Source organism: Vombatus ursinus, unplaced genomic scaffold (genome assembly GCF_900497805.2).
Source record: "Vombatus ursinus unplaced genomic scaffold, bare-nosed wombat genome assembly UNPS02015255.1, whole genome shotgun sequence".
NCBI lineage: Eukaryota > Metazoa > Chordata > Mammalia > Diprotodontia > Vombatidae > Vombatus > Vombatus ursinus.
In genome coordinates, this window is record NW_020955033.1 from 3823238 (window position 1) to 3851076 (window position 27839).

The 27839-nt window shown below is 35.7% G+C and overlaps 1 protein-coding gene across 1 annotated transcript in view; it reads left to right on the forward strand.

Annotated features, from left to right (window-relative positions):
* The window catches only part of LOC114031871 (peroxidasin-like protein), a 475034-nt gene that overhangs the window by 424490 nt on the left and 22705 nt on the right, over nucleotides 1-27839 (forward strand). Inside the window, exons 18-20 of the mRNA XM_027847056.1 lie at nucleotides 14289-14423; nucleotides 15898-16106; nucleotides 20223-20337. Coding sequence (XP_027702857.1) covers nucleotides 14289-14423; nucleotides 15898-16106; nucleotides 20223-20337 — 459 coding nt within the window. The remainder of the gene's footprint in view (nucleotides 1-14288; nucleotides 14424-15897; nucleotides 16107-20222; nucleotides 20338-27839) is intronic.

Here is a 27839-nt window from a genome sequence, read left to right on the forward strand (position 1 = left end):
CAATGTTGTCCTCTTCAGAGTTTGTGTTTTAATCTTCCCTGTACCCATAAAAAGAGTCTATGGTCAGTGTTTATTTTTGCTCCTCCTATTTGCCTATTTCTTGACTTTTAAAGTTGAGCTCTGCTTCTGGGGTACAGGGACCATTGTCCCAAGCGTCTTGTGCTGGGAGTCAGGAATGTTGGCCACTGGATTTGTGTGCAGGGGCCTCAGGCTGCCCACAGTAGGCTGTAGGGGTTTGTCAGCTTACCTGGTGCTGAGCTGTGGTCCAATTGGTGGTGTCTGGTTTGTGCTGGGGCCAGGTGGGGTTTTCTGCATTTCCCTAGGGCTACACTGAAGCATGTGGAGGTCCGGATGCTGGAGGACACCTGTCTGCCCAGGACTGAGCCTCTGCATGTGATTTTTCTCCAAGTGGGAGTCTGACAGTTCTCCTGGCTATGCCAAGGCATGTGGGGGGTCATGGTGTTGGTGTTTACCTGCTTCATCACACTTGGGCTCAAGATCTCCCTCTCATTTGCTGAGGTGGGGCTTGTTGCCAGCTTGCTGGGATGCTTCCTGTCTTCGAATGTGCTCCCTTTTTTACCCAAGTGAAATTGACCTTTCTTGCTGATCATCCAAGTTTCCCAGGCTAAGAGACTGCTCCACCCCATCTTTCCGCTGGCTCAACTGTTCTAGGATTTTTCCTGGGGTACTATTTTTTTGTTTTTTATAGGTCAATTTGAGAGGGTGACAGCGACTTACTGCTTATTCCACCATCTTGCCTCCCAGAAGTTTATTCCTATTGTATAGAACAGTGCCTGGCACACAGTAAGCACTTTAATAAATGCTTGTTGACTTTACGTGACACCTTTTCAAAAAAATATACATATTATAGCTCCATTATCTGTCTCTTCATAGCAATAACTTACTCCCTTTAAGTCACAAAGTTATAAGTCAATTCATCTTTTGGCTTGCTAAAATGAAATTCTAAAGATCTATTCTGTCCCAGATTTGTGTATGTGAGGAGGCATCAGGACCTGTAACTTCATCGGTAGAGGAAATTGCCATTATTTAAACCAGGGGTGGAAAACCTGAGGCCTCAAGGCCAGATGTAGTGCTCTAGGTCCTTAAGTATTGTCCTTTGAGTGAATCCAAACTTCACAGTTTGTAGTTCTGTAAAACTTAGACTCAGTCACAAGGCTGCGCTCAAGGACCTAGAAGGCCACATGTGGCCTTGAGGTTGAAGGTTTCCTATCCCTGGTAAACTCTCTCCATTGATGTGAGTCAATAACTCCTCTATAATTTATAGCCTTAAAGAGTTTTCTAGGTCCCTGAGAGTTTATGTGACTTTCCCATGGTCACAGGGCTCATATATGTTAGAGGCAGAGTTTGAATCTAAATAGATACCTCAAAATGGCCAGTGTTAACTTCTCAAATTTGCCATATCAGGTGTATGGAATAGTTAGGAAAAACACATGGAAATTTGTATATTCTCTACATCTATTTAAATATACTCTAGTATAACCATAGGAGATCTTCAAATTGAGATTTTTTTCATTTGATAAATATTTATCATTTTACATTTTAGTTGTTATTCTTGATTTTTCTCATGTGCCCAAATAGATCAATCTCATTCATCAAGGATGTCAAATGAATAATAATGAGAATGGCAAAACATTGTTACTGAGTGACTAATCATTATCTTGGATCATGGTTTAAATAACAGTATCTTTAAACAGACTCTAGATAGAGCACATTTTTCTTTTTTTTTAATTAATTTATTTTGAATTATCAACAATCACTTCCATAAGCTTTTGAGTTTTAAATTTTTCTACCCCTCCCTCCGACCTCAATCCCCTAGATAGCGTGCAATCTGATATAGGCTATACATATACATTGCTATCAAACATATTTTCACATTAGTAATGTTGTAAGTAAGAATTAGAACCAATAAGAGGAACCACCAAAAAGAGGATACAAAACACTACAGAAGAAAAAAAATAGCAAATAGTGTGCTTTGATGTGCATTCAAACTCCATAGTTCTTTCTACAAGGCTTTTGGAGATATCTTAGATCTTTGTATTGCAAGAAGGGTTAAGTTTATCAATATTAGTCATTGCACAATGTGGCTGTTATTGTGTACAACATTCTCCTGGTTCTGCTCACTTCACTCAGCATCAGACCATACAAGTCTTTCCAGGTTTTTCTGAAGTCCACCTGTTCATCATTTCTTATAGCACAGTAGTATTCCATTATATTCATATACCACAATTTGTTCAGCCATTCTCCAATTGATGGGGATCCTCTCAATTTCCAATTCTTTGCCACCACAAAAAAGCTACTATAAATATATTTGTACATGTGGATCCTTTTTCCCTTTTGTATGATCTCTTTGAGATACAGCCCTAGAAGTGCTAATGCTGGGTCAAAGGGTATGCACATTTTTATAGCCCTTTGGTCATAGTTCCAAATTGCTCTCCAAAATGGTTGGATCATTTCACAACTTCACCCACAATGCATTAGTGTTCCAATTTTCCCAGATCTTTTCAAACATTTATCATTTTCCTGTTTTGTCATCTTGGCCAATCTGATAGGTATGATGTGATACCTCAGAGTTGTTTTGATTCGCATTTCTCTAATCAATAGTGATTTAGAGCATTTTTTCATATGACTAGATAGCTTTAATTTCTTCATCTGAGAACTGCCTGTTCATATCCATTGTTCATATCCATATCAATTGGGGAGTGACTTGTATTCTTATACATTTGACTTAGTTCTCTATGTATTTTAGAAATGAGGCCCTTATCAGAGACACTGGTTGTAAAAATTCTTTCCCAATTTTCTACTTTCCTTCTAATCTTGGTTGCATTGGCTTTGTTTGTAAACTTTTCAATTTAATGTAATCAAAGTTATTCGTTTTGCTTTTCATAGTGTTCTCTGTCTCCTGTTTGGTCACGAATTCTTCTGTTCTCCGTAAATCTGACATAAACTATTCCTTGCTCTCCCAGTTTGCTTACGGTATCAGCCTTTATATCTAAATCATGAACCCATTTTGACTTCATTTTGGTATATGGTGTGAGATTTTGATCTATGCCTAGTTTCTGCCATATTCTTTTCCAGTTTTCCCAGCAGTTTTTGTCAAAGAGTGAGTTCTTATCCCAGAAGCTGGGGTCTTTGGGTTTATCAAATAATAGATTATTATAGTCATTGAATTCTGTGTCTTGCATACTTAATCTATTCCTCTGATCCACCACTCTATTTCCTAGCCAGTATGAAGCAGTTGTGATGATTGCTGCCAATGAAATCATAGGTTTTTAAACCAACCAATCAACAAGCATTTTTTTAATGAAGTGTAAAAATGTTTTAATATCTTTTTTAAATAAATATTATTTTCTCCTAATTACATGTTAAAACAATTTTAAACATTTTTTAGAAAAAGTTTTGAGTTCCAAATTCTATCCCTCCCTTCTCCCTTCCTTTCCACTTCCTGAAATGGTAAGAAATCAGATATAGGTTATACATGTGCAATCATGTAAAACATTTCCATGTTAGTCATTTTGTATAAGAAGACTCAAATAAAAGAAAAAGAATGAAAGGACAAAGTGAAAATAGCATGCTTCAATCTGTATTCAGACAATATCAGTTCTTTCTCTGGAGTAGGATAGTATGCTTCATCATTAGTCCTTTGGGAATTTGAACTCAGGTCCTCCTGCATCCAGGGCTAGTGCTCTATCCACTGCGCCACCTACCTGCTCCCAAATTTTTTTATTTAAAAAAATTATAATGGATTGAAAGTTCATAAAATCATATCAAGTTCACCCCTGTTTTTATTTGTATGTCAGATGATTTAAACATATAATTAAAAATAAAATATGATAGTACCTTTCTTTAAGATTTTTTATTCTCATTAGTTCTTTTTTGGGGGGTCCATGGTATTCAAACAATCCAATAGGAAAAGAAGTGTTAGAAGCTTATGTTTTACTAGGCACTTGAGCAGTCAAACATGAGAGGAGCTTCTCTTTGATGAAACTTCAGAACTACCACTTGTAACCCAAAGAATACCACAAATAATAGATGATGGTATGAAATCTGCAAAAAGCTCAAATAAAAGAAATGCCATATTTATATGGTGTATGAGATGATTTTAAAAATAGCTGTGTTCAGGGGTGCTCTTTTATCTATCAAGTGAACTGAAATTCAAAGCAAATGATCAGTAATGGTAATATTTACATTAAACAATATTTACTATTTGATTGTTTTAAATGTACACACCTCAATGAAATTCAATGAGTGATAACATTTATTAAATTCATAAATTTATCTTTGAGGAAGTTTATAGGTATCTGAAATCACTGTTTTCAGTCTCCAAAAAGTTCTTAGTTTGGGGCTTTATTTATTTATTTTAGCAAGCAAGATTTTTCTTTGTGATCTGATGGTCTTCAGAGTGGAAAAAAAAAAGTGAGATCTAGACTTGTATATCCCAACAGTTACATATGCATTTCTTTGTGAAGTGATTATGATCTACTTAGAGTAAATATGAAATAAGACTGGTAAAGCTTTTTCTTTAATGTTGAATGTCATCTCTCAAAATAAAGAAGCTGAGTTCTAAATATAAATGATGTAAAATGTCCTACTAATTCTGGATACATCTCTGATTAATTTAACATAGGATAATAATTGTCTGGCTGTGTTTGACCTAGCTCCTGGATTCATCTAACTGTTAGGGCATTTTGACTCTGATTTGGGTACCAAGGCATAGAGGAGGGCTTAGTTGTCCTCTATCATGTCAATTTCAAAAGACATACCTCTCATTGTCCCTAATTTCCCTCACTAATAAATTATGTATCTATTATGCAAGAATTTAGTTAAACCCTTTTTGGATCTATTTATATCTACAGCCTTTACCACCTCTTGATGTAATTAGCATCTCAAGTGTACTACCAGCTGTGGAAAATACTGCTGCTTTTTATTTCTCCTAAAATACTTCTCAACCTTTGCTGTATGTTTCCAGGTTTTAGGACTCTATGGTTTTTTGAAGAAGCTCATGTTCAACTCCTCCATAACTTTTGTGTTTCTTATATATTTCACCTCCTTTTTCTAAGTCTTCTTCTTTTGAAGTTGACTCTTTTTTAAAAATAAAAATGATTCTTCAAAGATTTAAGAACAAACTGTACTGTAAAGTCCATGATTAATTTTTTAGTTCTCTTTCTCAAAACTTGATAGTCTTAAGAAATCAAAGAAGAATATAAGAAATATAAATGGACTTTTTGCCAGCCTGTGGTTGGAAAGTAAATATGCTCTATGAGATGGTGGTTTATCTCCTATGTAACTTTATTATAGAACCCTGTGAGAGAGTGAATTATGAATACCCAATGCCTGTCACCAGAGGAATGTTCCTGGAGAGTAAGAGTTTATCCACCAAAGAGAAAGCCATAGAACTCCATAATGACATTAGTGGTACAGTGTTCTCTCTCTTTCAAACTAATGTGTGATTTCATTTATTTTGATGTTACCTCCCTCAAAAGATAGAGATTGCAGGCTATGCATGCCTGCCCATCTTGTACAACTCCCAGCTATATCTTTCCATAAGTTCTCCATGGAGGGTTCACTTAATGTGCTGGTGCCTTCCTTGATTTCTCTTTACATTGTAAGAGTACATGTAAAGCTCAACCTGCCTAACCATTATGCCTCACCCTCTCATGTTTCCAGCCCATCTTATTTAGCAATTATAAAATTTATAGATGACACTTTTATTCCAGTTTTTCAACAATTTTACTATTTTCCCTTGAATTTTCACTCTCATTCACTTTCAACACTCAATCAGTTGCCAAATCTTATCATTTCTATCTGCAAAGCATCATTCTTAAAGATTCCCTTCTCTTCCTACACCTTCCTGATCTACACTGTATCCTTCTTAAAGGTTCCCTCCTTTTCATACACCTTCCAGTCCAGGCTTTCATCAGCTCTCAGTCACTAAATCATCAAAAATATTTTATGTACCTACTATGTGCCAGGCAATGTGCTACATTCTGGATATAAAATAAAATGAGTAAAACAATCACAACTCACAAGGACCATGAAGTCTACTAATGAAACATAAAGACATATGTAGATCATAAAAGCGAAGAGAATAAAGATGAATATAAAATGGTTTACAGTTTGGCAAAGAAGACAGTAGCAATTGGGGGAGAGTAATCAAGAAAGGCTTCATGTAGATGGTGGTGCCCAGCACATATCTTGAAGGGAGAGAGGAATTCTTTGAGGCAGAAATGAAGAAGCAGTATATTCCAGACAATGGAACAGCTAGTGAATAGGAGAAGACAGAGAGCAAATAGGTATGTGAGGGATAGAAGGTCAGTCTGGTTGGGTTACAGAGTAAGGGAGGGAGAGCAATGCATGAAGAGTCTGAAAAGAAAGCTGTGAACAGGTTGTAAAGAGCTTTAAAAGCTAAACAAAAGAGTTTATTTTTTATCCCAGAGGGAAAGGAGTCACTGGAGTTTATTGATTTAGAAGTGACATGGTCACATCTGAGTTTAAAGAAAATAGCTTTGGCAGCAGTGAATACGATGGACTGGAGTGAGGAGAGACTTGAAATAGGAAAACAATTTGGACACTGTTATAATAACTTAGGCAAGACTTGATGAGGGCCTGGACTGAGGTAGTAGCTGTGTGAGTAGAAAGAAAGAATCAGATACAAGAGATATTAGAGCTAGCAATGGTAAAATTTGGCAAGTGATTTGGGTTGGGGGATAATACAAAGTCCAGGATAATGCTGAGATTTTGAACCTGGGAACTGGATAAGTGGTGATACTTTCAACAGACATGGGTTTGAAAAAAGGGCAAAAGTAATGAGTTTTGTTTTGAATATGATGGGTTGGAGATATCTTTGAAGCATGTAGCTTGAAATGTTCAGCAGGTAGATGTGGGACCAAAACTCAGTGGAGATCCTAGAACTGGACATATAGCACTGGATATATAGTGGCAGAGAGAGTAGAATTATATCCCCAGAAAGAGTTCAGGTCACTGAGTTAGAGTATATAGAGAGAGGGGTTGGGAGCCTAGAACTGACCCTTGGGCAACATCCATAGTTAATAAGTATGATATGGATGAAGAACCAGCAAAGGAGATTAGAAGGAGTGGTTGGGCAGGTAAGAGGAGAACCAAGGGAAAATAATTTAATAAAAGCCATAAAGGAGAGAGTATCCAGAAAGAAAGTATGATCAATAGTGATGAAGCAAGAATTTTTCCTTATAGTCTCATTTTTCTCACTTTCTGACTCTTATCCCTGTGATGGTGAGTATACCATCAGTGGTTAGAACTCAAAATTCTTGGCCTTCTCCCATGTTAGGGAATTTGCTTTTCAGCATCCTCAGTTCCTTTCTCCAAGTGGAAGCCAGGCTTGGCCCAAGATAGATGCCAATCACTTTCCTTCAGGCCTAGTGCTGCCCATAAGCTGATAACTGGCACCCTGTCTCAATTCTTTCAGTTCCTTAGCTTTATTTTGCTGAGTCAGTCTGTCTGAGCAAAGTATGGTCCTACTCTCTTATGTGTCTTGCTTCTCTGAAAGTAGCCAGAACTGAGGTCTGCTATTTGCTACCACAGAATGATGGAGTAAGGTCACAGGTTTGGTATACAGATAGAGACTGAAACAACAGCAGGGAAATTTCTGGGTGTATGTATGCCAGAATATAATCCAGTGCTCCTGATAGTGAGTCTTGCTGCTAGCAGGGAGGCTTGGGAGGTTGGTTTTACTGAGTGAACATTTTAGCACCAGTGTTCACTATTAAGTTATAAGGCAACTATTACCTTATTAAGCTTCTTGGTTTCTGAGCCTATGGACATAGCTGGCACATAACTTCACATCTGGTTAGTTTCTGAGAGTTAGTGAGAATTGTAGAAAATAATCTAGTCTGCCGTCTTGTTTGTTAGGTAACCTGGAAGTTAGACCCTCGAGCTATCCCCACTTTGATGCCTCACCTTGGTGTGGAGTTCATCTTGATTTTTTCTAAGACTATAGGGTCTCTGGCAGATCTTCCCTATTTGAAAAGGATTTGAATATCATCTTAGAAATAGAATATGTACCATCATAGAACAGAGTAGCCCAGCACCATGTGGAGTGACTTATTGTAAGCAGGTTGGCAACCATATGATGGACATGGCAACTCATAAAGCTTTCCACTATGATGTCGAGGGGTTATGATCTGTGTCTATGGAATCCTTCTAGTTACAATGTACATAAGAAGAAGAAAAAGGTGTTTAACAAAGCTGCATAAAAGTGAATGGTACTGCCTTGGCAGTCAGTGCTTTCTCCCTCCATAAGAGACCTTCAAGCAAAGACTGGATGAACACTTGGAGGTATGATGTAAAGGTGATTCTCTTTCAGGTATGGGTTAGACTACATGGTCACCAAAGTGCTCTCTGCCTCGGAGATTCTGTGACTCTAACTACCTGTGACAACGCCATCTAAGATCTTACGAAATAATAACGATGTCAATTGTCAGGTAACTTCCCAAAAAAGAAAGTAGAACATGTATAGAGCATGACACAAGGATGGAGAGTTTTGCATAAGGAGAAGAGGTCTACATGGATTAACAGAGTAAGGGATATTAAGTAACGTGTGGGTTCTTGGAACACTAATGAGGAACATAATAAGAGGCAGACATTCTCCAGTGAATGATGAGATAAGTTTCAAAAGACAATCTTCTTCTGTTGAGCATTTTTTAGGAGAACCTTTGGTTTCTATTAATGTACAAATATTGAGGTATGTACTTTGATGGTTGAAATGAATAAAGTCAAACAGAACTTTTCTCTTGGAGGAAGAAAATTGGAATATGTCCACAGGCACATAAAAAATGAATCAAATAAAGGGTTAACAGGCAAACTATTTTCAGGTCTTTACGACCACAAGTGGAATAATCTTTTTCTTCCTTTCCAACACCTAATTTAGGCACTAGCAATGTCTTTATATACTTATATGTCAGGGGTGGCAAAGTTATACACTTTCTGGAAGGCTAGATTTTGGACAGCAGCAAGGGCCAATACCACACTGGGGCATTTGGGGGCATAGCCTCAGCTAGAAGGCATTTACCATACTAGGTTGTGCACCAGTTACTTCAAAGGTGGCACATATTTTTAATGTGGATCCCGTAACTTAGAGATGAAAAGTTCATTTTTAAATTTTAAAACTTCATAAGGGCCTTATAACTTCTAATCTAAAACTCCTAGAAGTCAGTCAGTCAACAAAGTATTTATTAAGTATCTGCTTAAGCTCTGGGAATAAAACAAAGGCAAAAACTAGCTCTTGATTTCAAGAAGTTCACAGCTTAAGGGGGAGACAACATGTAAACTTTCTCTGCAACTATTTTTCTGTCTAGGAGTATATATGTAGGTATGTATGTGTATGTGTATGTACGTGTCTAGATGCATTGCTCATTTCCCCCTTTTCTCTGAATCTTTCCCTTTGTCTTTTTTTCTTTACCCTTTCTCTCCTCTTTTCATTTTTCCTTTATTGTATGTAACGAGAGAAGCAGTCAATCCATTTATTAAATGGCTACTATGTGCCATATGCTCTACTGGGTGTTGGGGATACATGCTAAAGAATAAACAAATTCCTACTCACAAGGGACTTACATTCTAATGGGAGGACCTGTAAATGTAACTCTATTTTGAAATCATAATATTGGTTAAATAGTCTCCTGCCTCCCTCCCCCTAGTTTTAGCATAGGAGTAAAACATTTTCTTTTTTTTTCTCTCTCTTCAGAAAAGAAAATTGAATTACATTATTTCTTACTTAGATGCAGGGGTGGGGAACTTTCAGCCTCAAGGCCACATGTGGTCCTCTAAGTGCACAAGTGTGGCCCTTTGACTGAATCCAAACTTTACAGAACAAATCCCCTTAATAAAAGGATTTGTTCTGTAAAACTCAGATTCAGTCAAAAGGCTGCACATGAGGACTTAGAAGGCCACATGTAGCCTCGAGGTCACAGGTTCCCCATGCCTTAGAACTTTTTCTTTTCTGTTCTGTGAATCAGTCAACTAAAAGAGGAAGTAGAAAGGTTCCTCCATTCGCAATATGTAGGAAAATGTAATAATATTATATAGTAAAAGATAAAACTATAATTGGACTCATCTTTCCCATTTATTTAATTTTCTGTACAGTTTAAGCAAGTTGTAGAACTAATGCTTTTAAAAGATTGAACTTTACAGGTATTAACACTGCATAAAAGTTTAACTGTGATTTAATAAGGAAAATTTAGTGACTTTAAAACCTTTCAAGAAAAAAATAGAATAATGAAATTCTCTCTGCCTGTAGTAGAAGCTATTCTGAATATTTCCTCCTGAGGCAAAAAAATAGCATTTTTCATACATTTACATAAATCATGAGGATGTATGGTTTATTTCTAGTACGCAGGTCATTCCAATGATGTTTTCATGTTTTAAAATTCTCTGATGTCCACACCATCTTCCTTTACCAAAAGGAAGTCATTTCATGTTGAGAAAAAAAATCACATTATTTTATACAATAACACAGAGAGTTTTTCATATTTTTCAAGGACATTTTTCCATATACAGTTTTGTTTAAAAAAAAACACTAAATAATTATGATCTATCTGAAAATTCAAAAGTGCCTAAGAAAGCATTTCAGAGTAAATACTTTATCACAGTGTAACCTTCCTTATTGTTTGTGGGAAAGGATTTTATTTATTTCATCAAAATCATAAAATCATTGAATTATCTGTCTTTCACTCTGTGCATTGGACTCGATTGTGTGTCCCTGAAAACATTTCAAGCACAATCTCTTGACTTCATGTGTCTTGATGGGATCCAACTGAATGAAAGCTCTTATTATGATCTTTCCTGGTAAAGTAGAATTTAAGTCAGACTGTCATTATGGAATTAGGAATGAATGACATTGTAGTCTTTGCAGCATGAAATAGCTCATTTCAAGGTCCATGAATCATTTCTTCCAGCCACTTGTACATCAAAATTGCAACAAAAATACCAATCTGTAACATGCAAGACCTTGTTTGGTCTTATTTATTCATGTATATTTTTTGGCCTTCCTTCAAGATGGAAGGTGAGGTTAGCAGCTAGGGTAAAATGATGATGCACAAAGGAATTTTTTTTTAAACCCAGGTAGTTTTTAATGAAGGTTATTTTTGTGCTCTGTTAAATCAGATGCTCTGGACATGTCATTCAGGGCAAAGTTAAGTGCATATATACATCTAATTGTCAGAACTGTTTCTCTCCTCAAGTTATATTTTATTTGTAATAATTATTTGTATAATGTATTTATCTGTATAATTAATGCCCTCTTATCCTGACCCAGTATAATGTAAGGAAGTTCCTTGAGGGAAGCATTCCATTTGTCTTTCAATCCCTGGTAAAATACTTGGGATTTAATTTTATTGTTGTGCAGCCATTCAGTCACGTTCAATTCTTCATGACCCCATGGACCATAGTACATCAGGCCCTTCTATTCTCCACTATCTCTTGAAGTCTATCCAAATTCATATTCATTGTTTCCAGGATACTATCTATCCATCTCATCTTCTGCTGTTCTCTTTTCTTTTTGCCTTCAATCTTTCCCAACATCAGGATCTTTTCTAATGAGTCCTATCTTCTTATTATGTGGTTTCAGCTTCAGTAATTTGGTCTTCCAGTGAATAGCCTGACTTAATTTCTTTAAGTATTGATTGATTTGACCTCTTTGCTGTCCAAGAGACTCTCAAAAGTCTTTTCCAGCACTGCAATTCAAAAGCATTGACTCTATGGCACTTAGGCTTCCTTATAGTTTAAATTTCACTGCCATTCATTGCTACTGGAAAAACCATAGCTTTGACTAAAGGTACCTTTGCCAGCAAGGTGATGTCTCTGCTTTTTAGTATTCTGTTAAGATTTTCCATAGCTTTCCTTCCAAGTAGCAAGCATCTTTTAACTTCATGGGTGTCGTTACCAATTCAGGGATCTTTGAACCCAAGAATAAAATGATTTTGATAGGCTAGCACTGGGCTTAATTTAAAAAGGAATTCATATGTCTATATCTATAGGAAGATAAATAGAGATAAAGCTATAATCTTGAACTTGAGTACAAAAATATCAACTTCACAAATATAAAAAAATAAGATGAGGAAAAGGAAGGTATAGAGAGATTGCCTGGAATCTGTACAAACATCTCATGGTCAGGGTTAATGGACAACTACAAGTTCAGCATGAATGAACAGTGTGATAAGGCAGCTAAAAAAAATCCCTTCCACATTGTGACTTTACCCATCTCAGTTTCAATATATCCCAGGTCAGCATAAGGCTTTAAATAGGAATTTTGGGGGATTTTTGTGGAAGCCACAGACAACACATGAAGGCCAGCAGACCACACAGAAAAAAATTAGAGACTTAGAAATGCATAAAATATATAGGTAGTATTGTATAATATCAACATATTTTATCTTTTAATACCATAATAATTAAGACTTCTCTGTATGAATGGAGGGCCAAAAATGTTATGTGGATTGTCCAGATCATGGGGATGCTGTGCCCCTAACTCCTACAATGTGGAAGGGACAACTGTAATGTGTTCTTCGTAAGAATTAAGAGAAGTATTGCTTCATAGAATAGGGAGGGAATAATCCCATTGTATTCTGCCCTTCAGTTTTGTAATTGGTTCTGGGCACCATGGTTTAGGAAGGACAGGACATTGATAAGCTGGAAAGGGTCCATAGGAAGGCAATCAGGATGTAAGGGTCTAGAGTCCATGATATTGATTGAAGGAGTTAAACATGTTTAGCCTTAATTAAAGAAGACTCAGCAGAACACGATAACCATCTTCAAGGAACTGAAGGGCTGTTATGTGGAGAAGCAATTAAATGGGTTCAATTTTGCCCCCAGGAGCAATATTTTGATGTTGAAAAGAAGTAAATTTTGGCTCTAAGCCAGGAAAAACTCCCCAATAATTGGAGCTGTCCTGATGTGGAAGGGCCAATCTTTAGAAATGGTGACTCCTTCCTCCTCAGCAAGCTCACTATAGTCTGGACAATTGCATTTCAGGTGGGTTAGAATAGCAATTCTTTTGGTATATGGATGAGACTAGATGGTTCTGGAGCTCCCTTCCAATTCTTAATTTATGTGACTCCACAATAGCATGTTACCAAAAACAAGATCTCCAATCCAATGCAATTAAAAACCTGCCTCACTACCATAAAAAATAAAAAAAAATAAAGACCTCTCTATAGGTTTGGAAGAATAAAAAGACAAAGACAAAACCATCCCTACCCTACTGTGAAATATACACATAAGAAAATACAAAGTACTTTTATGAGTGAGAAAGCAATAAAATCTGGGGGATGAGATTAAGAATACTTCACTGGATATGTGATTATATCAGTTCCTCATTCACGTTTTCTCATTCTGTGTTATATTTGTCCATATGCTCCAAAATACTTCTTAGAAGATTGATAAAACCTATTGAATCTCTTAGCATTTCATAGATATCAGCATAACATAAACTGCTAACGTAGGTAGTTGCTAAATTTTCTTCTTTGTTACCAAGTCAGTTATTTATTATACATTAAATAGAAAGCAGTTGTCACACTCACTCACTCCAAGGCATTAATTAATGTTTTTACCAGAACACGCTTTTATTTAATAGTGGGTATTATGGTACTGGGACATTCAATCAGGGAAACTAGCTAGAGAAGAAATTTGAATAAATAATCTAAACTTACTCCTTGGTTGGAAAGTAAAAACTGTATGAATTTGAGATTTAAGGTAGAAATTTGTGTGGAAATAAGATGCCATGTTCTCCCTGAGAATCTCTGGGACTCTGTAACATACAATAAGACCTGTAAAATATTAACTGTAAGTATAATATTATTTCCCTTTTTGGTAATCTTTAGGTGGTGCAATGAATCTATAGAAGGTAGGATTTGGATTCTGAAAGATCTGAATTCAAATTCTGTCTGAAACAAGACAATTATCAGCCATGACCTTGTGCAATTTATTTAATTTCTCATAGCTTCAATTTCCTTATCTGTAAAAAATAGGTATAATAGGACCAACCCCACAGGATTGTTGTGAGGATCAAATGAGATTATATACGTATATGTGTGTGTGTATATATGTGTGTGTGTGTGCATGTACATACATACACATATATAAAGAACTTTGCACTCTATAAATACTATTATTAAATGCTAGGTATAGTATCTCCTTGATTTACCAATGTCAAGAGATCATATCTATGTATTGATATAGGGCACAATTTTGATAACATTTTAAATGTTTATACTTAAACCTTTGTTGTTGATATTTTCTAGACTCTATGGTACTCCACTCAATATTGACCTTTGGCCTGCTTTAATGGTAGAAGACCTAATCCCTGGCACAAGAGTAGGACCAACCCTGATGTGCCTTTTTATCACCCAGTTTCAACGACTAAGAGATGGAGACAGGTGAATAAATGTGTCTGCATATCCTTTTGCTTTACTAATCAAAAATAACCTACATATAAAATCTATCTAATACAATCTGAAAGGAAGCTTATAAAATTAGATATATATAATTTCCATCCCTTAAAATTCTGTATTCTAAAATTCTACTATATATCAGTTGAAGTTGGATACAGCTTCTCTGACCATTAATAATGTTAATTCATATTCTTTTCAAGGAATTTATTCCATGATGGGAAGAAGATTTCTCCTAAGGAAATTTCTTTGCTTTAGGAATTCTTTTCTATATCTTCCATCTGGGAGTTTAATGAAAAGAATGGAAAGAGATTATATTCTTTTTTTTTTTACTACATATTGAAAAGGGTTCAAGGAAGATAAACACACTGATACCCACATTTGGATCTACAGTGGTTTATCATAATAAACACACAGCTCCACCAAGTACCAGAATCAGTGATCACCCAGATCTTTTCATCCCTATTCAAACAGAAGGATAATAGTTCCATTCTCCTAATTTTTGGGTTTCCAGATCAACCATCTGTGGTCCCATGGGCTCCACCCTGTAGGTTGGGTGGTCCGTCTACTGTCTACCATACTGGCATATGACTGTCTTACTAGTTTTTCACATGATAGCCTGCCTCTAGAACATCTGTATCCTTTGACCTATGGAGTTCCTCATTTCTTTAAGTGTTCCATTGTCTATTTTTTTATACATCATTTACTCCATTAGATTCAGATGATCAAAAGCTTTTACTCTCTATGTTTTATTGTTGACCAGCAGTCTGATTTGTAGACCTGTCCTGATCTTCAGGTGTTGTTGGCTGCTCCTGAAACTGATAAAGAATCCTTCAAGCAAAATAAGTCACAAAACATATTGGAGTGCTTTTGTCATTGTTCTCTTAAGATTTTAAAAAAATTAGTCTTCTGATGGCCTCACATTAATACTAGAGTGACTAAAAGTTTCCAGTACAACTTCAGTTTGTGGCAATAATGGAATCATTTTTTCCAATAAATAAACACTTTGTCATGACTTGTTCTTTAATAGTGTGTCCATTTATTTAAATTATTCACTGAGTATAAATATTCATGTTCCAGTAGAGGAATGTGGACTTTTCCCTTTTAATTATATCTTTAAAGCTATGAAAAGTTAGCAAAATGCTCTCTAAGAAATATACCTGACCTTCAAATTACTGATTTTCTTTGGATTAAAAAATATATTTTGTTAAAGGAACTTCATTTGCTAAGTTATTTTTAAAAGTTTTTGATAGAAAGTAATAGTTCAAGGATATGTGATTTAAGAACTTAATATAGAACACTGAAGACAATTAAAGTACATTTAATTGGAGTACAAATGTGATCCCTTCCACGTGGTGCGTTCATTCTGCTCTTATCTTTGCCTCATTATCACTGTTTGACATGCAGTTTAATTCTCAGGCAGGTGATCCATGATACTATGTTTTTCTTGCTTGCCAACTAGGTTCTGGTATGAAAACCCTGGAGTATTCACTCCAGCACAAGTCACTCAGCTGAAACAGGCTTCACTGGCACATGTACTCTGTGAAAATGCTGACAATATTCAGCAGGTCCAGGCTGATGTCTTCTTAAAGGCAGAATACCCTCAGGGATACATGAACTGCAATGAGATACCAAAGATTGATTTGAGAGTGTGGCAAGATTGCTGTGAAGGTCAGTAATTACTTGAATAGAAAGTAGTAAAAATTAATTTACTTAGATAATGTTGTTTTGGATTTAACTGTTGCCTTCATTGTATTTACAGTGGCAATATAATATGTCTCAATAGATCTCCTTCATTGAAATAATGGACACTGCAAAGTATAGTGGTTCTTTCTTTCTTTCTTTTTTTTTTTTTGGTATGTGTCATGGACCTTTTTGTCAGTCTGGCAATTCCGAGGAAGACTTTCTTGTAATATTGATTTTATATGCATAAAATAGATACGATTACAAAGGGCATCAATTATGTTAAAAGGAAGTTACAAAAATATATTTTAAAAAAATTCATGTACCCAAGGTTATGAACCTGTGTTTTAAAGTATTTCTGTAAATGTTTATGGCAAGTGGGATTCTGGGAAGAGGGTAAAGTAGGTCAGAAAATTCCAGGCTCTCCAAATTTCTTCCACAAACAGGAAAGTATGATGGGGAAATGACAATGAGAAATATATATATATATAATTATAATACAATATATATTTTCATTAATATAGCATAATTTTATTATATGTATAATCAATTTCTCATTATATATTTTGCATTATATGTAATATACTTCTTTTAATTATACATATATGTGCATTTTTTCATACAATGTTATTTGTATACACATATGTGAGTATATACATCTCCAAAGTGGGAAAAAGTATAGCCTCATAAAATACATTTTTACTGATATTCTCATTACCTAAGTCTGTACCATTGCCTGGAAAACATGATAAATCCTAGCCAGACTCTCTCTATGGATGATTGAGGCAAGTGTAATATCAGGAAATGTTTAACATTTTTTAAAATTATGGACATTATCAATAGAAAAAATATTTTCAAGAATACATTAAAATCTATTGATGTGTTTTCTTACTTTATCAAAGTAGGTTGTGATATATTAGCAATGAAGAATTGAATCAGAGAAGTGGTAGAAAAAGTGTTAAATAGATAATAATAGTAATCATAATAAATAGCATTTATACAATGTTTTGAGGTTTGCAAAGTGCTTTACAAACATTATCTCATTTCAACCTCACAATTACCTGGGAGGTACATGCTTTGTTTTTAATCCTAATTTTTCAGATGAGGAAACTGAGGCAGACAGAGGTTAAGTGATTTGCCCATGGTCACACAGCTAGTAAGTTTCTAAGACTGGATTTGAACACAGATGTTATGTACTCCAGGTCCTGTGCTGTATCCATCACAACAATTAGCTGCCTAAATGTATTGGATAACTATAAAAAGTGAATCATCTGCATATTGAAATAAAGGGAAAACAGATGTATGCTTATGTAATATCAAGAGGAAAGTCCTCATCATCTAGTGGGAATCTTCCTTTGACTTGAGCTTTGCACTAGATTTCTTCCATGACAGTGTCAACCACCTTTAACAAACATATATCTATATATTCTGGATCCAGCTTGATGTTGGAAGGTCATTAAGCAAAGTTATCTCAGTTATTTAATGTTTTGGAGGAAATTTACATGAACTTAACATAGTTATGGATGATATTTTCTTAGAGGAGAATCTTTAAGATGACTTCTTGCTCTACTGGGTCAAGTAGAGCTTTTTAACAGTTAACAAACAACGTAACAGGATACTATATTTTCCATGACAATCAGCTGGGGTGACTATAAAGATGTATCTTGCTGAGGAATACCATTTATATATTGTGGAGGATTTATGTGGGAGCATGTGGACAAGAAATACAGTGGTTGAGAAGGCAAAGAGGGATTTAAATGTCAATCATTGGAGGAAACAGCCACACAGGTAAAAAAAAATACAGGTCCATTAAAGTACTACTAGGAAAAACTGGGCTCTCCATGAAAACAAGGTGTATTGAGCAGAATAAAAAAGTGTAGAGGCTGTAGCATGGACCATTGAGGGTTCAAAGGTTTCTTTCAGCAAGGAAATGTTCAATAAATGTATTTCTGTGATTTGTGGAAAGAAATTATGGGATGGAGGAGACTATCAAATGAAATGCTGAGAAATTAGAAAAAGGAACAGCAGAACCAAAATTTGTCAGTGCCAAAGAAGCTAAGATCAGAGGATATTATTGAATTTCTTCAATAAACTTGAGCCTTTATCTCTTCACTGGGATTTGCTGGTTTGTAATTTTTGTTTGTTTGTTTGTTTTTCATTTCTCATTAAATTACTTCACATTTTTAAAAAAATTAGTATAAATGATTCAGATTCTAAAATGTTATTTTATTTTGGCCATAATGTGTATATTTTATAAACCTTTTGCTTCCCTCTCTCCTCTCTCTCTGTACAACTGGCTTTATAACCAATAACTTCTTTCTTCCCCATTTTTATTTCATACATTTTCCTCATGATCACCTCTTTCTTGATAATAAACCAACCCACTCTTCTAGTTGAATATCCTTTTATCCCAGAATTACCACCCTAGAAGGAAAAGCTACAGAAGCAACAATCTCTACAGGTTATTTCTCAATTCCAAAATCATTTTCCCCATCATCTAATCAACAGAGTCTTTGCATACCCTTCTAGGCAATACAAACAGATTTAATTCAACACTCTTCTTAAGTGTGGCCATTATTCCTTATCACTTCTCCATTTGGTTCTGTCAAAACCTCACAATTGGTACATCTGCTTGGCAAATCATGTACCAATTCATTTTTATCAGAACTGAAGGATGACTCCTCATATATAATGTAGCTCATGTGATAAAATAAAACAAGCCCCATGCTAAGCCCCCATGCCACTGAATCATATAAATCCTCTTTCAAATAAAAAGAGTTTCACAAACCACAAACAGATGTATATTTTCTTCTGGGATTTATGCAACCATCTGTTTTTGTAATTTCCAGCTGTATATTTCACATTAACTTCTCTTTTTAAACCTTCAAGTCATTTTAAATACAGTGTATTTTATATCACATGTAAATATATTTATGTTTACTCATGACTTTTGTTCAAGTAAATCGTGCTTCTGTTTGTAGGCTAATGAAAGTTTAATTTCTTCCATAAGTGACTAATCTTATTACCATAATATTTCATGATGTTGCTGCTGTTCCACATCTGACTTAGAAATTCCCTTCAAAGTATTTCTGAAAAACTCAGATTGTAGCAGCCTGAAGAAAACCTTAACATGACAATTACCTAGCAGCAGAGAGAGCCCAGTTGAGGGTACAAAACATAAATTTGTAGTGGACCATGTCAGAACAGTTGCATGATTTTCTCCACCTTTGAATTTAGTTACAAGAGCTCTTCCCCTTTCTTTTGTACTGCTATTACAGAATGCCTTTCCCAGAAACCTTGTGGAAATCAAGGTGAAGATAAATATTTGACACCAATAGAAAAGACTCTAAATAACCCTGAAAAAAAATTATGAAAAAAGAAAGTATGAAACATGGCCTGTGCTCAAAATGTGATACAGTCAATACATCAAAATAATATTGATACAATTGAGTTTAAATTGAGTTAAACTATTTCTCTGGAGCTACTTTCCATGTAAGTTTCCAAAGTATTGAATTATCCTCCCAGAGGCAAAAGTTGATTATTTACAGTTCACCTGCCATCTCTAAAGAAAAAAAAATTAGATCAGAACTTAACATTCAGTTGTTAAATTCTTGTTGTGTTGCTTAGAGTAGGAAAATGGATTTTTTAGACAAAGGTTTCTTCTAATAACAAACTTTTTCTCATTGGAACAGTTAAGATCTGATCTCATAATCTTAAAAATTAAAGGACTACATATACAGAAAATTTTCAACCCAAGGAAAAATAAAATAAATTCATCAATGGGTGTTAGGAAGTGAAAAATCTCTCTTGAGGAATGGCTGAAAATGAAGATACTTTTGCTTTGAATTTGATATAAAGCTGTCAGGGATCAGGCTTGAGTTGGCACAGTACAGGGCAAATATTTGACATCTTGAATCTGTGAACGGAAAAGGTATCCTGTGCAGTGTTGGGTATTGACATTAGGGAACAAGGATTGTATAAATTTCCCCTTTCTGTATTCTTAGAAGATCTCTATTTCACTCAAAGAAATAGCATCTAAGGATTTGATCAGTGTAATAATTATTAGTTCTTCCATGATATTAATATAGGCTCTTCTTTTCACAGACTGTGGAACAAGAGGACAGTTCAAAGCATTCACACACGAATTTAGAAGAAAACGCTCTCTTCAATATAGCTATCCAGAAGAGAAAAATGAAGACTCAGTTGATGTGAAAAATAGGTATATATAAGGACCTAATTTCTATAGATTTGCTTTCACTTTGAGAACTACATATCAAATAATTGTAAAATAAATTGCATTTTAAGATATATCCAGTCTTTATGGCATATGCCAGTCTATTTTATGCTTATTTACTATTTTATACAGAAAAGCTTTTATTTGAAAAGGAAATACCTCTATTACATCCCTGAAACATGGTTATCCAGCTCCTCCTTGAAGAACTTAAGTGAAGGAGAAAACATTAATTTCTCTCTTGTCTCCCAATATCAAAACCTGATTTTCATTTATACCATGACCTTCAATCACTTGACTCCTCAGTTCTTTACTAGACCATCACCCTTAGACTACTACAGTCCCTTCTTTTATTCACCTTGACCCTTTGGAGGACAAGTTCAATTCTACACATTCCTCTTCTCTTGAAACCCTTGCCCTCTTATCAAATCACCTATTGTGCCCTGCCAAGCCTTAGCCTTAGACCACTCCCACCATCTGCTACCTTCGCTCATTCACATATGCTGCTGAATAAAGGTGGAGAAAATCATTCAACTCTTCTGACATGTTCCACTACAAATTTGTTTTGTACCCTCAACTGTGCCCTCACTGCTGCTAGGTAATCCTTTTACACCTTCCTAATCCCTCACTTCCTTATACCTTATTATCCCTTTCACCACAGCAACTCTTTTAAACATTTTCCTCTCTCCTCATAGCCCCCATGTCTCCACTTCTCCCCATCCTTCCAGCTGAGAACCTTCTTTCATATTTTACAGAAAAAAATTAAGCCATGTGCCAAGAGCTTCTTCTCCCTTCTTCCTCATCTCATATTACTCAGATACCTTCTGCCACTATCTCCTCCTCCATCCCTGCCTCACATGGAAGTGGTGGCCCTTTTTCTTGTCAAGGCAAACCCTTCTACTTATAAAAGTGATCTGATTCTATCCCATATCCTCCATCAGATTGCTTATTCTAGCATTCCCCACCCTCTTACCATGTTAAATCTCTTCTTATCTACTGGCTGCTTCCTTATTATATACAATCACATCCATGTCTTCTCCATCCTCAAAAAACTCACTTGATAATTCCATCCCTGCTAACTATTATTCCATATATCTTCAGTCTTTTGTGGCTCACCTCTTTGAGAAAGTCACCTACAATAGGTACCTCCACATCCTATCCTCTCATTTTCCTCCTTACTCTCAAAATCTCACTTCTGACCACATTATTGAACCAAAAATGCTCTTTCCCAAGTTACCAGTGATCTCTTAATCGCTAGATTTTTCTCAGCTTCCATTGTTCTTGACTTCTCTACAGCCTTTGACACTGTCAATCCCTCTCTTCTCCTCAATACTCTCTTTCTCTGGGTTTTCATGACATGACCTTCCCCTAGTTCTCCTCCTACCTATTTGACCACTCCCCAATCTCCTTTGCCGGATCTTCTTACCAGTCATGACCACTAATTTTGAGTGTCCCACAAAGCCCTACACTAAGCCTTCTTCTTTTCTCCTTCTAAACTATTTTACTTGGTAACATCATCAGATCCATGGATTCAATTATTATCTCTATGCTTATGTTTCTCACATCTACTTTTACAACTGAAGTCTCTCTCTTGACCTCTACTCTTGCATCTCCAGCTGCCTATTAGACATCTTGAACTGAATGTCATGTAGATATCTTAAACCCAACATGTCTAAAACTGATCTCATTTTTCCTCCAAACCCTCCTAACTTCTAAACTTTCCAATTAATGTCAAAGGCCCCACTATTCTCCCAGTCCTCCAGGACCCCAACCTAGGTATCATCCTTGATTCTTCCCTATCTCTCACCACCCCCTGCCCCAGCCTATCTATTGCTAGGGCATGTCAATTTCATTTTTCTAACATCTCTTGAATACGCCTCCTTCTCCTCTCTGATACTATCACCCCCCCCTAGTGCAGACTCCCATCTCCTCATGCCTGGACTATTGAAATAACTTGCTGGCTGGTCTCCTTGTCACTTCTGCTATCCCACTTCAGTCTGTCCTTTACTCAGCTGCCAAAGTGATTTTCCTCAATTACATGTCAGACTGTGTCACCCTCCTACTCAATGAGCTCCAGTAGTTCCTATAACCTCCAGGATCAAATATAAAGTCTTCTTTCTGGTGTTCAAAGTCCTTGATATTCTACCCCCTCTCAGCCACCTTTCCAGTCTTCTTACACAATACAACATATTTTGCTCCACTCCCTCCTCCCACAGGCTGTGATTGAGTGACGCTGGCTTCCTTGCTGTTCCTCTAATAAGACACTCCATGTTTTGACTACAAGCACTTTCTCTAGCTGTCTCTCATGCTTTCAATGTGCCTCTTTATCTCTGCCACCTGGCTTCTATGGCTTCCTTCAAGTTCCAGCTAAAATTCTATTTTCTACAGGAAGCCTTTGCCTGTCTCTCTTAATTCTACTGCCTTCCCTCTATTGCTTGTTTCTGATTTATCCTGTATTTGACTTGTTAGTACGTAGTAATTTGCACGTTATCCCCCTTATTATATTGTGAGTTCAGGGACTGTCTTTTGTCTTTCTTTGTATCCCCAATGCTTAACATCATGGCTGGCAAATAGTAGGTGCTTGCTAAATGCATATTGACTGACTGAGAACTTCTACTTATAAATGACCATCATAAATTTTTTTCACCAAGAACTGAACTTAATATTCCAGATATAGTCTGTCTTGGGCAAAGTATAGTAGGATTATTGCTGACTTTATTCTGTAAAGCGTGTTTTATTTCATGATTCCTTTGATACCATGTTGCATCCCACTGGCTAACATGATATTTATTCCTACTTTCCTTAATCTCTAGATGCACATTTCCTTGCCTTCTCTTAGGAACTGTAGGTTTGAGGGATGTTTTTGCTAAGTATTGACAGTTATTCTGACTCATTATGGCTTTGTTAGAAAATTCTTTCCTCTGTCTATTGCATATGTATGTCAGGAACGGGTGTAGTGTAGTATTTGTATTCAATTTGATTTCATTTGTGTTTTGGTCCTCTTGACTTCCTATAATTGTGTGCTCTGGTGCTTTCTAAAATGGGCTTTTTGTCACTGACATTTTAAAGTAATAACTTTCTTATAACTGGCCTGTTTATTGATACTAGAGACAGTATATATTCTGGCAGTGGGGCTGGGTTCCTGTTAAACTTAGAAAACTGCAGAAAATATAACTGTACTTTCAAGGACTCCAGGAAGGCAATTGAATTCTGCCTCTGCTGGGGAAACTGAGCCAACCTTGTGCTTCAATGGTTGCTCTGTATATTAAAGAAATTGATGTCAATCAACTACTTCCTTGAGATGTGGGTACAAAGTGATGGCATTTCAATCTAAAGTTAAGTCCAATAAAATAACCTGAACAGAATGGCACAATGACCATCATAATCTGTGGGATTAAAAAACACAGCATCATACAATTTCCACTTAAAATACCTTATTTATAACTGATGAACTTATCCAAGACTTTTATTTGATGAACAAGTGGGTTATGGAAAGCATACTTTTCATCAATATTATCAGTCATTGTTGAAAGACTGAAATTCACACCTAGGTCAAGACAATGCTGATTATTATTCAGACCTATGCCATAATATTGCAGTTCTACAGTTTGGGGATTTCTTAGAAGACGTGCTACAAGAATCACATGATGATATTTTTAGTGAGAAGAGAATTGGATTCAGAAGACTTGGGTTCCAGTCCAGGATCTGCCACTTACTGCTTGTCACAGCCTCTCTGAACTGAATTTCCTCAAGGGTAAAATTATGGAATTAGATTACATGAACCAAAGGCTCTTCCAGCTCTGAAAATATGAAACTAATGGCCCAAGCCAAAACTCTAGCCAGTAAGACTGTTATACTTTGTCACAGGAATTAAAGGAATAACCTCTAATGGCACTGCTGTCTATAACATACAGATAGTGAGATATTTTCCAAAAAGGTCAATATATATTCTAGAGCATTTTCCAATCAATTCAGAAAAATCAATCCAGATTAATAGAATCACAGAATTTTACAGTTGGAAGGTACCTTGATGGCTGTGTAATCCAACATATACATAAAAGGGAATCCCCACTAGAATGTACCTGACAAATGGTCATACAGCCTCTTCTGGAATGAACTCCAATTTGAGATAATTTGTAATCATCTCAAGTAGGTTTTACTAAGAAACTATTAAGAAAGTTTTCCCCCCTCTGATATCAAGTCTAAATTTGCCGAATTGCAGGCTCTACTCATTGCTCTGGTTCTGCACTCTGGTCAAACAGAATAAATAAGTTTTCTTCTCCATATGACAGGCCTTCAAATAATGGAAGACAGCCATCATTTCCTTTCTGAGTCTTTTATTTTCTGGGCTATTCATCCCCAGGTTCTTCAATAGTTCCTCATATGATGTGTAATCAAGTTATTTCTCCATCCTGGTTATTCTTTTTTGAACATCCAGCTTATTAATGACCTTCTTATTCTGCTTTGCCAAGAACTGAAGATAGTACAGATGTGACCAGATAAGGATAGAGTACAGTCACTATTACCTCCCTTTTCTAGAAGCAAATCCCCTTTCAATGTATCCCATGATTATATTAGTGTTTTTGGCTATCATATCATGCTGTTGATTTATATTAAACTTGAGTTCACTAGAACTCCTGGATGTTTTTCAGACAAGTTGCTCTCTTAATTATGCTACCCCATCTTTTTCTTGTAAAGCTGATTTTTAAAAATCTAGGTGTAAGACTTTTACATTGAGTTCCTATTGAATTTCATCTTATTAGATTCAGTCTAATACTGAGGTCTGTTGAGGTCTTGCTAGATTCTAACTGTCATATAGTCTGTTAACTATTCTCCCCAGTTTGGTTTGATTTGAAGTTTGATGAGCAATTAAATAGCAAATGACCCCTGCCCAGATTGAGGAGGCAGATACCAGTGCTATGCTTGCAAATTTAAGGCTGTAGAGTTTAAATTCAAAATAGCATGAAAGAGTCAGACAGAGAGAAAGAGAAAGACAGAGAGAGACCAAGACAAAGAGAAAGACACAAATAGACAAAGGGAGAGAGAGAGAGAGAGAGAGGGAGAGAGAGAGAGAGAGAGGGTTCATATACAGATTTCCTCAAAATTGTGCCCAGAACTTATCAGGGGAGTTCACATTAATTGATATTAGAAGATTTTTGTTTTTTACAGAACAGAAAACTCCTAGGATTGTATAAGATGTTTCAAGATATTGTGATATTTACGAAGGTGGAAGTCACTCCTGGTTGTGGTATATTAGTAGTCATTAAAGATTTCTTCAACAACTTTTTTTCCTATAAGTTTCTCAGAACTTTTTATTAAAGCTATTGAGGCCATGCAGTGTTTACAATTACAATATTTACCAAGTTGTTATTGCAGGAAGCTATGCTATAAATGTTCAGTATGAATCCACAGAGAACTTTCTACTCATCTTTGTTGAGGCAGCACAAAAGCTTCTTAAGAAGAAACTGCTCCTTATTTTGACATAAAGTATCAAAGGCATTCATGGCATTAGAACAACTTGATTACTTGGAGTAGTGAACAGATAACTGAGGCCTTAAAAATGGGAGTTGGTGTCATTGTTTGTAGCCCTAGTGTTCCCACCAAAACACTGAAAGGCTAAATATTTTCTTTTTGCTTGGAAAAGAGAGCTTGAGCATCTAATTAAACAAGGCATCTTTGAAAGGGATAAAGATATTTTGTGGACTCTACTATTTATACAGATACTAAAGTCTAAAGGTGAAGTTAAGTCACCAAGACTAGAAGTACCCGGTGAATTAGAAGCCTCAGATCTTTTCTGTGAAGTTAATCAACTCATGATTGCTTTTGCTTTATTCTTTTATCTTTGCTAAACTTGACCTTTCCACAACTGTGTATAAAATAATGCTGCTGCAGATGACTAATCAATTAAAGGTAACACTTAAGAATTTTCATTTTGGTATTTCTTTCATTCCAAGAATTTTCTATTGTTTTATGGAACAAATAATATGCTTTCTAGGATAGCATGTTTATTTCTAAATTTCCTACTCATGGGATGAAGAGAAAATGAATATGTAGACAGATTTTGGTTAGTTTCACATAGTTTTGATTCACCAGTTATCTTAGTAATAGACACACAGAAAGAGGCAGACAGATGTAGGAAATTAGAACTTAAATACACTCTAAGATAAATTTCCTGTATTCCATTTTGCACCTCCCCCCAAAAATAAAGTAAGATCTGTTTTAGCCAGACCTTGTAAAACAAGACTGTCTGCATCATGGGACCTGAAAGCTCTTCATCAGAAAAGAAAAGGAGCCTCTCATGCCTCATCCTGACATGACCCTGGATTTCTAAAGTTGCTCCTTCAGAGCATAAGCCCTAGCAGGTCCAACAAAGCTTAAAAGACTTTATGTGCAGACATGGAGATGGACTGTGTGTCTGTTGTCTGAAGACCAACCCAACTAAGTTGCGGAGTGATGATGGTTCTGGCCATATAAACTTTTTGTTTCTCTCTCTCTCTCTCTCTCTCTCTCTCTCTCTCTCTCTCTCTCTCTCGGATCACGCTAAGTCATATTGTTGTGGTCTGTTTATATGTTATGTCCTTTTATAGATTACTTCCACTTTGTAAGATGTGTCTTGGAACAAAGTGAAACAGAGAAGTAGAACTAAAAGTTAAGTGAAATCATCTGAAAACACGTGCAATATTTTATATCTGTAGTACCTCCCACCTCTCTGTTAAAAAAAATTAATGCAAATGTATTTTCTCTGTCTTCCACTCCTTCAAAAAACTGAGGTCTTTGGGTTTATCAAACATTAGATCACTATCATCACTTACTGGTCTTGGGTACCCAATCTATTTCACTGATCCACCACTCTATTTTTTTACTCAGTACCAAAAAGTTTTGATGATTGCTGCTAGGCCACCTTCCTTTACTTTTTTTTTTCATTAATTCTCTTGATATTCTAGACCTTTTGTTCTTCCAGATAAATTTTATTATTTTTTCTATCTCTTTAAAATAGTTTTTGGTGGTTTGATTAGTTTGGCACTGAATAAGTAAATTAATTTGGGTAGAATTGTCATTTTCTCTGTCTTCCACTCCTTGTCTTAAATAGCATTTTATTTTTTTCTAATTACGTGTAATGACATTTTTAACTTTCATTTAAAAATTTTTTGTTCCAAATTTTCTTCTTCCCTCTCCCCTACCTAAAATGACAAGCAATCTGAAATAGGTTATATACGTGCAATTATGTTAAACATATTTCCATATTAGTCATGCTGTGAAAGAAGAAACAAACCGAAAGGAAAAAAAAGAAAAAAAGTGAAAATAATATGCTTCTATCTTTATTCAGACTCCATCAGTTCTTTTTCTGGATGTGGATAGCATTTTCCATCATGGGTCCTTTGGAATTGTCTTGGATAATTGTATTGATGAGACTAGCTAAATCATTCATAGCTGATTATTAAAAATGTTGTTATTACCATGTACAATGTTTTCCTAGTTCTGCTCACTTC